We start from the raw sequence: 12,244 nt of genomic DNA, 5'->3' as shown, positions 1-12,244 counted from the left end.
GCGGGAGCAATTTTAACAACTTTAACGGTTGATTCACAACTTTAAATGACTTCCACACATACTGTAGCAAAGGTTACTATCTAGTTATCGCAATACCCTTGTGTCTAGTTAAGTGGAGGGTAAAGATATGGGCTAGGGCCAATTGTCCCAAAAACCCTTTAAACTTCACATTGTGTGACCTTTTTTTTTTTTTTTTTTTGAGGAAAAAAAACCCCAAAACATTAAAATTATCACTAGTTACTTTACCAAGTAACTAATTACTCTTAGATTCAGGTAATTGAGTTACTAACGCAATTACTTTTTGGGAGAAGTAATTTGTAACTGTAATTAATTACTTTTTTAAAGTAAAATTAACAACACTGCTCACAACTGAAAAAAATAACACCGTTAGTAACGCCGTTATATTCTAACGCCGTTATTAACAACACTGCTCTAGATACGAAGTTAATTCGTTCGAGGACCTTGTTTGTAAGTCGAAATGGTCGTATGTCGAGCAGGATTTTCCCATAAGAACACATTATAATTCCATTAATTTGTTCCACAGCTTGAAAACCTACACTAAATCCTTAATGAATACTGCTAGTAGTATTACAAATGACAATTACGCATAGCAAAACAAATAAATTATGAATAGAAATCGGAATAATAATATAATAATAATAATTCCTGTAATAATGTAACGAATCGGGTTCTAATGTGGCGGACGTGTTTTGTGGGCTGTACCTGAACGCACCGCGTGGCTGACATGACAGAGTGAGAAAGGTGCGGTAGAGATTTTACTTTTTCTTTTAATGTTTTGTTGTTGGCATGAACTGCGGCGGACAGTAGGCGTGTTGTGTTGCACAAGTTCTGAAATAAATGACAAACCTGACAAAGCTGGCGATTTCTTTGGCGATGTTACCATGTTTGTCACCTTAACTTATGAAGACTGGCGAACGGAGGTCGGAGGAGGACCGTCGAGATCGTAGGCATTCTATGGCCATATTGTCGAGCCATCATATCATTTCCATCTTCATTTCAAGGATAAGTGTCACTTTTTTCCTTTTTTTACCACCTGCACTAACCTTCTTGGAACCCGGGCTGATTTCTCTCCCAAGAAAATCCGCCCGTGCATCCGTCTCTTGCGGCAAAACAAAGAAATTGTGGTGTGTCATAAATCGTCTTATTTCAAGCATGTCGTCAGATTTAGAAACAAATGCCAAATCAAATTTTATGTCTGATGTCGAAAAGATTGTGTGTCGAAGCAATCTTATGGTGAGGTACCACTGTACTTTGTAGCCCAAAAGGTTATTGATATGCTTCCACTGTGTTTCGACTGCTGAAAAAAAGTTGGACAAGCACGGGATAGGTCTGTTCTCTGCATTCGGGCATGATTTTTGCTGTCATGTTTTAGAGTCACAACACTTACATTTTACTACACAGTGGTTGTCTTTGTAGTATTCACAATAAACACCCCAAAAGCTAAAACAGTTGATGCATTTTGACATCTTTATAATAGCAAGCTTTTGTTTACAAGTCGAAATGTCTAATAATGTATAATGTGGTTGGATTGAGGACTTTGAACTGACATTCTATTATTGAAAACATTGTCTTCCTTATTAAAAAAAAACTTTTAAAATCTCAAAGCCTTGTGCCCACTGCTTTGAGGTACATTTCAAGATTGATGACTTGTTTCACTAAAGTGGATAAAGCTAGGCCCAGTGAACATTGCATGTCTGGGGTTGTGGGGTGGGGGATTATTGAGACGATAATGCGACATGCCATCAAAGGCTGGCAATCAGCAGGTTTTCATTTCATCAAGTCAAAAATAGTTGAGACTGATGATTGGGTCCGTCTATTTTGTTTCCTGCTACTTCAGAATCACTTGATTTGGAGCCGGAGCTTTTATTACAGCACTCTGTTTTGCAGCATTATTTTCCAGCTTCATTACTTTAAAAATCTTTTTTCTCATATCAAATTTACAGTGTGGTTATTCATTAGCTGTTAGTGCACACGTGTCATTTCTTTCCAGTACCATCCAGAAAGACTACCTTGCCATTTTGATTAGTCCAAAAGAATTGGAACCTTTTATCTATTTTTGCTGGAGACTTAAAACATGTGGTTTTGACATCAAAAGAAAAATAGGGAAAAAGCAGCTTTTACTTGTTATTCCACATTTTCTCATGAGCTTAAGTATTGGAACATATGAATGACATGTGTGTTTTGCTGGTCAGATGTGTCTTATTAAATAGATTTTTCAAACAGGCACTATGGCAACAGATGTAGGGAAAAACAATAGTTATGATATGGTGATTAGCAGTAATGACTAAGGGTGTAACGGTACATGTAACAGTATTGAACCGTTTCGGTACGTGGTAGTCGGTTCGGAACGGACGCGTACCGAACGAGTTTCTGATGTAACATAACCAATGTTCCCTCTAAGCTGCGCGCGTGCGCAATCGCGCACTGCTGGCACCTACTCTGCGCACAAGAAATTCAATGCTGCGCATAAAAAAAAAATCAACAGAAACGTATTAATTGCGTTGTAACTCGGTGAGTGACAGGTGTCCAGGAAATGATACGATAAGTTTGACTTCCGCTACGCAGCCAATCATAGCATTGACATTGCTTGTGTATTGCCCAGCCTACACGCGCTGTTTAGGTTAGCAAGCTGACAACAGTGCGTGAGCGCGGTGGAGTTGAGAGACTCAAAGGCCAACCCCTTATCATGGCGAAATGAACGGGCAGCGACACCTCCATTCACCAAGCCAAAGTAAGGCAGTTTATTATTTGAAGCGAGATGCGGCCCTCCTGCGTCAATACTACTAGCTAGGATCGGGCCGGAAGTCACTCGTGTAATAATACGGTGGATCCGGTCGATTTTCAAACTAATATGCAATCGTAACCTACTTTTTGAGTCCATCAGATCTCTTGAGTGGTAGATCAGGGCACAGATGACGTGTCTTTGTTGATTTACAGCTGTCTTCTCTGCTATAATGATAACCAACACGGCCCCGTGTTCAATACAAAGCCCTCCTCCTACCACAACAAAACAAGTAGGAACTAATATTCACATAGGAACTTAGGTTATACATCATAAAATATACAATATAAATGAATACTACATCACATTTGTAAAATATAAACACATAATAAAATAAATAATAGCCCATTTAAATAAAATAAATTGAAATGAGCGAGAACACCTGTAATCAAATAATAAGAATAATACACACATCCTGCTTACACAATTAAATTTATTAATTTCTGTGTGGTGCTTTAACTTGAGAAAATCCACCAATAAAGCTTTTAAAAACCGTTCATAAAAAAAAAAATGTTTCATTGAGGCACTTCATTTGTAAAATCTTTGTCATTGGGATTGCTTTTCTCTTTAGCACAGGATTTCTTTTTTCTTCTTTCTTTCAGAAAGAAAGCTGACCAATACGTGGGGTCTGAAAGGCAAATTGTTGTTGGATTATCTTTAAATACCCGCTACTTTTTGAGCAGAATTCTAGCTTTGTATAGGCTAATGTTCCTATTGTTGAAAGCACAAAAGTGTGTAATAAAAAACTAGCACATTTATATTTTGCATTTTGTTTTTTTACTGTACCGAAAATGAACCGAACCGTGACCTCAAAACCGAGGTACATACCGAACCGAGATTTTTGTGTACCGTTACACCCCTAGTAATGACAGAGACCTGAGAGCAATTTAGACCCCCCCCCCCCCCCCTTCCCCCCAAAGCTTATTCCAGTCCTCTAACTTTTCAAGGGGACAACTTACTGCGATCTACCTTAACAGCAGGTGGTGGGGTGACATAACCACATATGTTGCTCACGCTACATATTTAACAAAATCATTTTCGGACTATAAGGAGCACCTGACCATAAGCCGCCACCAACCAAATTTGACACAAAAACGGCATTTGTTCATAGGTAAGCCGCACTGGACTATGAGCGCAGCTTAGAGGTGGGTAGTAACGCTTTACATGTACTCCGTTATATTCACTTGAGTAACTTTCTGAAAAAATGTACTTCTAAGAGTAGTTTTACGAAGACATACTTTTTACTTTTACTTGAGTAGGTTTGTGAAGAAAAAAACGCTACTCTTACTCCGCTACTTTGGGCTACAAAAGAGTCGTTACATTTTTCCTCTTTATTATATAGTACATATTAGATTTATTATTTTTTTTTTTTTACCATCGACGCCATTCCCAAGAGTAGTGCTACTAATTTCACCAATGAGACGTTGCAACAATAATCACGTTACTCCATTACACCAATGAGACGCAAGCTTGCAGTTCTATGATCACACCAGCCTGTTCAATCACATGGAGTCTTTAAAGCACCGCTAAAAATGAAGTATTTAATATAGAGCGCTGCCCTCAACATGACTCGAAAGCATGGATTTAAACCTGGAACATGGATTTATCTCCCAGTTTTTATTTGGCACAATTTGACCACGGAAAACCAGAGATGTGATCCTTTTATTTCATAATAGTAACTGTGAAAGATCTACAGTATTCAATATTCAAACTAGGAACTATTTTCTCCACTAGAGGGCACTTTGGATGAATAATGCTTCATTTCTCTTTTTTTTCTCTTGCAGGAAGTCAATGATTTTTTTTCGTATTTCTTTGGCTTAATGTGGTTTTGTAATGGGTTATTGTACAGTATCATTATAACAGCAGATCATATAGAAAAGTTTGTGCTGAGAGAGAAAAAAAAAAAACATTGTTTAAAAAAAAAAAAAAAATAAGCAGTAACAATGTTACTAATTACTTGAGTATTCTTTTCACTGGATACTTTTTACTTGTACTTAAGTACATTCTTTGGATGGCAAGTTTTACTTTAGTAATATTATTTTAAAGTAACGTTACTCTTACTTGAGTAAAATTTTTGGCTACTCTACCTACCTCTGGCGCAGCTGTCTACACTGTATTACAGGATATTTACACCAAAAGATATTAATCAGTAACACTATATTTGACAGCGGTGTCATATGACTGTCATAAAATCGTCATAATTATGGCATGACACTGCCATGAGCATGAATGAATCTTTATGAAAGATGTCATTCAGTTTCATCCTGCAAATTATCTCACTTTTGAATGGATGTAAAGATCTGATCTGGACATTAATGGAGTTAGTGACAAAATTTGCCGGATGACACTTAATGACATCTGCCATAAGCATTCATTATTGCCTTTGACAGTGTCATGTCATAATTATGACTGTCTTATGACAGTCTTGTGTTGCCGCTGTAAAATAAAGTGTTACCTGTTAACCCAAATAAATCAACAAATAAGCCGCACTGGACTATAATCCACAGGATTCAAAATGAAGAGAAAAAATTAGCGGCTTATATGAAAATTACGGTACATTTAAAATTTTTTCAGTTTTTTGAAGCCACGATCTACCCACACTACTCTTGCGATCGACTGGTAGATCACAGTCGACGTAATGTTCACCCCTGGCTTAGTACGAAGCCAAAGACCACTGTTATAAAAGCCCCTATATAGTTCCTTTATGCTGTTTTCTATAATCGATTACGTACTGGTTTAACGGTGACTAAATCAGGAATACCCCTCTTGATTAATTCATACTTTGATTGTATTCTAAATATATAGCTGAATGTGTGTAAAGGGAGCTTTCATTAAATGTAAACGGTACTTGTTGATTACAATACGTGCCTGCCACTATGCACCACCCCAGAATAGTAACACACATTTCCATACCACTACAAACTCATGTGAACGTTTTGAGGTGACCGAACTTGTAAAAGACCATCGCTGTTCATCCTTTTGATCTTCATTTACCCCCCTGCTAAAACATGCAAGATTCCTCTTCAAAACCATGAATTAGACCCAGCCTGTTTGCTGGATGCGGGGAAAGAAAAAGCTTTCTTTGCTTTTCATTTCATCATGTCCTGTTTTGTTAAGGAGGCCACAGTGGTGGCTTCAGAGTGGGACATTGTGTCACCTGCTCCTAATTGAAGCAGGCGACTGAGAACTTTTACTCACTTCAAAGAGCAAAAATACAAAAAAAAGAACAACAACTTTACACTACCCCTTCCTTTCAAAAGCTTCTATTCATTGGCCAACTATCGGAATGGATTGGTGTGTGTGTCTGTGTGTGTGTACCTGATCACAAGCTTCTTTACAAGGGGAGAACTCTGCAGCATGGTGGCAACAGGAGGGATCTGTAAGCATACAGTACATGCAGACTTAGTATTTACAATTGGAACATACTGACCGTATAACTAGGGTTGGGCATCGAGAATCAAGCATTGATGGGAACCGGTTCTAACACTCCTATGCTCCCGGAATCGTTCGAAATTTTAAATTTCGATTCCTTGTTTCGATGCCCTGACTGCCGAGCGGAAAAAAATTGCTCGAGGTCAAAGACTGATATTTATATACAAGTTAAAATTGTGAGACGTTCATTTAATTTAAAAAATCGTTCAGAAGTTAAGACTTTAATATAAACTATGCATTTTTTTTTTTTACCCTGCCTCTTGAAAGAATCGGAATCGAGAATCGTTCGGAACCGGAATTGAAACGTGGAATCGGAATCGCTAAATTTCAAACGATGCCCAACCCTACGTATAACTCCAGCTTAGTTGTGTTGAGACTCTCGGTTTACGGCCTCTTCATCCTTTATTAGCGTAGTGAAAAACAAAATGAAAATCTATATATTGATTGATTGATTGAACTTTCTCAATGGGGCTTTAGTCAAAGTACAAGAATAGCAGTTCTTTAAAAAATGAACTACAGCATTAATTTACAAATTGGCAATATGAAGCGGTTTCAATGGATTACAAACAGCATGGGATTTAATACAGACCCCTGTGGGACACCCAGAAAATACTCAAACATGGTAAGTTGTTATAATACTCTTTTCAAATGTTTAAATTAAGAAAGCCAATGGCAGGCAGGGCCAAAGCCACCCAAGAATCATGGAAAATCCCAAATTAATTGCCTCATGACTTCTAACAGAAAGCTCTGATGTAGTTACCGTTTAAAACAAAAACAAAAAAAAAATCAAATTTCCTTGATGGATTGGCTTCGTGACACTTCTTACAAATCTCTACTCCAGAACATAATGACTAACAGAGATTCAATACAGTCGATGAAAAGGAATCTATTGAGTCACAAAATGGGAGAAACAAACACACAGAAGCAAGAATGGGTGTGCTTTGTGGCAAATGAGGTCCAAACCACAGCGCAGCCCAAGGTTCCAGTAAATGTCTTGGCTCCATTTGCTCTTGACAAACCTCTCCCGCCTGCTCAATGTGGCCAAACACTTTTAACGCAGTAGTGATGTTGGACTACACAGGACATTTAGCTACTCCTGCGCAGTTACTCAAGTTGACAGTTGAAATGTCCTAACAAACCAAAATTCATTCAGTGTATTGCCTTGAAACTGGAGTTTGTATAAATAAATAACATCTTAAGCCACACCACAACTTCTGAACGGGGTCAAATCATGTAATCCTTAATCTAACAAATGAGACAAAAATGACAGGACATTCATTATATCTAACAAGATGGACTGATCGAACCATGATGCATTTTCCTACTGGTTCAAAGATTTTAATTCTGGTTCACATTTACAAAAACAGGTTTAACACAACCTTTTGCATGGTTATGCAGCTTCATATTTCGGTACCGTTTCATCAGCTGGAACTGTGACCTAACTAGATATTTTAACACATGATAAAAACTTTTTTTTTTAAACCTAAAGTAAAAAGTGTTGAATATACCTTATTTTGAAAGGCATGTTTATGTTAAACTACCAATCCTTTTGTTTTCCACTCTTTCAAAGACACCGATGCTGGTTGGCATTAAAGACTTAAAAGAAAATGAGTGCACTTGGCAAGCAAGACGTTGACAGAAACCATCCCACCCACTTATCAGTGTATCCATGTGGATGGATAAGCACACTTGTGACTCCATTTATGTGTATAGAGTGGGGGAAACCGTTGTTGTGTCCTCAGCTGCTTGACACAGGGGTTTCTGGATTCTATCAGCAGGTCCAGTCGTCTTTGATGCTTAAGGAGCAGCAGACTTCCAACGTATGTGATCTGTACAGTGTGTGATGTAGAGACGAAGAGAACGGTACCCATTTTCAAGTACTGTCGCTTGAAAGATGCTTGCGGCTGTTACAAAGACGACTATTGTGCAAACAAAATGAGATCAGAAAAGAAAAAATCAAGTGTGTGCTTTTGTAAATGTATTTGGACTTTTTTGGGCTTATCTGGACTATTTGGCTAGTGACATCAGCGAGTCTGCATGCATGCGAGTCTGGATAATCAAAATATACAGTATATAAAATATAAAATAAAATCAAATTATATATGCAGTGGTACCGCTATATACGAATTTAATCTGTTCAAGGACCTGGTTTGTAAGTCGAAATGGTCGCCAGTCAAGCGGGATTTTCCCGTAAGAATACATTGTAATTAGATTAATTCATTCCACATGCACAAAAACCTAGGCTAAATCCCTAATAAATACTGCAGGAAAAATTAACATAGCAATTACACATAGCTAGAGCTAACGAATACTCGAGTCACTCGAGTCACTCGAGTTTAAAAACTGATACGAGTCATTTTAATTGCCTCGAGGAATCGTTAAATTTTGCCAGCTCTAAGCATCACGTTTTGCCCGGACTACTTTTCATGCCGGACAGCGCGCAGACGTCAAGTGCGTAGAGGAAGAAGCAATGATACCTGACTGCAGCCGAAAGCTGCTAAAAACTATGCCAACATTGCTAAAAACTACGCCTGCATGATGCTATGGTGGTAGCAGGTAGCGTCTGATGCGTCTCATATATATCACATGTATATAGAACTAGATTTGAAATGACAAGACTCAGCGCCGTTAGTAAACAGCCGCCATCTTAAAGCAGTAGACTTCTCAGCGCTAATAAATAAGATTAACGTTACTGTCCCTTGCTCACCTAACGTTAGCCCTGCGGAGGGCTAGGTTTCTATTAATTCTGACAACTGTGGATGCGTAGCTAACGTGTCTTACATACAGGCTTTATTTAATCAGTAAAAACATAGCGCTGTAGAGTGATGAGGGTGTAAAATAGAAACATAATAAAGCTAACTGTCAATTTTAGCTCAGTAGTGTCATATATGTATGCCTTCTCAGTTCTTTTTTCATTCCAGCATCTGATTCAGCTGGATGGGCGGGGCCGTTGCAACACACCTGTGGCGCATTTGGAGAGCTCATTATTTAAGGACTCCTGTCACCGTCTGTGAGTGTCGGACTATTGCTTGTTTGCGTGTTACTTGCCTTGCTTACCGCTGTGTGTGCATCATCCTTCGAGCTTCCGACATTTCTACGGTCGTGTCCTGGTTTGATCATTTTTACTTTTATGCTCTTTTGGACTTTGTAGTTAGATTTTTGTACTCTTTTATATTCGCGTCTTTTTGGCGTGCTCCCTTAGTTGTACTTATTTAATACAAACATTCACTATTTCTTGGTCTGTGATTTGGATCCGCATCAACGGCTTGCTGTTCACAACAAGTAGTTATAGCTGGTACAGTGGGGCGAATAAGTATTTAGTCAACCACTAATTGTGCAAGTTCTCCCACTTGAAAATATTAGAGAGGCCTGTAATTGTCAACATGGGTAAACCTCAACCATGAGAGACAGAATGTGGACAAAAAAAACACAAAATAAGATTATTTGATTTTTAAAGAATTTATTTGCAAATCATGGTGGAAAATAAGTATTTGGTCAATACCAAAAGTTAATCTCAGTACTTTGTTATGTACCCTTTGTTGGCAATAACGGAGGCCAAACATTTTCTGCAACTCTTCACAAGCTTTTCACACACTGTTGCTGGTATTTTGGCCCGTTCCTCCATGCAGATCTCCTCTAGAGCAGTGATGTTTTGGGGGTGTCGTTGGGCAACACGGACTTTCAACTCCCTCCACAGATTTTTTTATGGGGTTGAGATCTGGAGACTGGCTAGGCCACTCCAGGACCTTGAAATGCTTCTTACGAAGCCACTCCTTTGTTGCCATGGCTGTGTGTTTTAAATTACCCAGGTGGAATGAATTCCACATTTTCTGGAAACAAAGTGTCTTTAGATAAGACTTCTTTTAACCAATATACTTTGTTTTCACAGAATTCTGTACTATTTCGCATGTTTGTAGTGTTACCGCTGTACTTAATCGTGGTTTTACACGTTCTGCATAAAAAATACATGTTAGCGAATTAGCTAATTAACTTAGCGCTTGGCGCTAACTATTAACATCTCAAAAACAACAACAATAAAGGCTAAACAGTACAAGTGTACTCACCTCTTTTAGATGCACATGGGTCTTAGCAACAAACTCGGGACATATATCAATTGAAATGCCTTAAAACTACTGCTAGACATCTAAATGACAAGGAGCAATGAACCATCTCGATTCTTCTCTTGCTCTAAAAAATAACTTGCGGACAAAAGCGCGACCACCGGGTTGCGCTTCTGGTGCTGCCTCTCTCATACACAAATTTATTTTCCAGTCTTTTAAAAAGCAGTAAGTCTCTCTCTCAGTAACAAGCAGCATCCATCATAACGTGCGCGCGCCTGTTAACGGTGCCCGGCGCGGTGGCCGACGTGTCTTGAATTTTGTTCTGCTACGAGCGGCTGCCATAAAGTTATGAGGGACAAAACATCGTTTTTGAACCTTTATGAATTGTAATAGAATCGTCACGTGTCGAATCGCGATGCAAGTAATAATCAATTTTTTTTGGGAACTCCTCTAATGTTGACACAAATGACAAGTCAAATTTTACGTCATATGTCGATGCGATCATATGCCAAAGTACCACTGTGCAAGTATTTTCAGTGTAGAATTAAAACCAGTAAATTTTGTTTCATTTTCCAGGCAAAACTCAATGCTACTCTATAGTTAAAGTGACTCGGCAGATTTTAGGGGTTTAACTTCTGCTCTTTCTGTAACTTAAACTTCAGAAGTTATCTTTGCAACAAAATACAATTTTGTGGGCACAATTGAGAGTAAATAACTGCTCCAACAATGGCAAGTGACAATTATTGGCAAGTGGAGAGGGTTGATGAAGGCCACTCAGTCATAAAATTTGAGGCCTCCTGCTCACTGCTAATGAGCATTGGCCTCATTCTGGTTCAGCATACACAGAACAAGTACCCCACTTTTAGTTACACTGTGACATTCATGGTCATTGCAATGAAGGCTAGTGTTTGTAGCAAACCTCTCACTGTAATGCCATTCATTTCATTCCACAAACCAAATAACAATTTCCTAAAAGCAGTAACATTGATGTGTTCCATCTAGGGTTGCCAAACTCTGAGAATTTTTTGAAAAAAAAAAAAAAAAAAAAAAACATTCCATGGGAATTAATAGGAATTCGCTACTGTAAATCAAAGGTTTACTTTCATTTGGGAACCCAATTCTACAATAGATTACACACTCATTAACCAGATTATTCCGTCTACATTTCATGAATCTTGACATACAGGGGTTAGCTTGGCAAATAATATATTTTTATTAATATCTTCATCACACTTTAATCAGAGATTAAGAGTTATATCAGCATGAGCTTCAAAATCTCAGCAGGGGAAACATGTGGCGCAACTGTAGGGGTTTACACAAATAACTAAATCACCGGGGGTTATCTGCGTGTGTATATTGAGGGGTGAGTGTTTGTGAAAAACAGAGCTGAATTGGGGGTGGTTAAAACAACAGTAAGAGGGCATTTCACTCACAGGGGAAAGACAGCTTTAGTTGCTGTAAATCAACTCAATCTTTGTTTAAATTTCAGCATGGAAGTCACATTATTTGTTTTTCAGCAACTGCAGCCGAAAGTAAGTTGAATTGAGGACAAATCTAACTGTAAAAAAAAAAATCATATATATAGTAGGGGTGTAACGGTCAGTGTTGTTAATAACGGCGTTAGAATATAACGGCGTTATTTTCTTCAGTAGCGAGTAATCTAATTTATTACTTTTCTCATCTTGGCAACGCCGTTACCGTTACTGAGGCGGAAAAGGCGTGCGTTACTATGCGTTACAATGTTGTTCGATTGCCACGAAAAAGTCTGGAAAAAGACGGACTCACGGAGACGAGAGAGCAGAGCAGGTAAGAGGCGAGGGAGTGTGACACCGTTGCAAACGCGATGCTACTATGCTAGGTGGCTCCAATAATACCTGGCTGTAGCCAATAGCCTACAAACTACGGCCACATGATTCTTCGGTAGATATCACATATATACAGAACTAGA

General features: G+C 38.4%; 1 protein-coding gene across 2 annotated transcripts in view; it reads right to left on the bottom strand.

Annotated features, from left to right (window-relative positions):
* The window catches only part of reck (reversion-inducing-cysteine-rich protein with kazal motifs), a 59,709-nt gene that overhangs the window by 31,866 nt on the left and 15,599 nt on the right, over window positions 1-12,244 (bottom strand). The window contains exon 2 of one of the 2 annotated variants that reach the window (XM_057824412.1): window positions 6,122-6,180. In XM_057824412.1, coding sequence (XP_057680395.1) covers window positions 6,122-6,180 — 59 coding nt within the window. Of the gene's footprint in view, window positions 1-2,889; window positions 3,630-6,121; window positions 6,181-12,244 lie in introns of those variants that run through there. The other variant, XM_057824413.1, reaches the window with a different exon arrangement.

The sequence above is a fragment of the Corythoichthys intestinalis genome, chromosome 20 (genome assembly GCF_030265065.1).
Source record: "Corythoichthys intestinalis isolate RoL2023-P3 chromosome 20, ASM3026506v1, whole genome shotgun sequence".
In the NCBI taxonomy this organism is placed as follows: domain Eukaryota; kingdom Metazoa; phylum Chordata; class Actinopteri; order Syngnathiformes; family Syngnathidae; genus Corythoichthys; species Corythoichthys intestinalis.
This window is presented reverse-complemented; position numbering and strand designations above follow the sequence as displayed.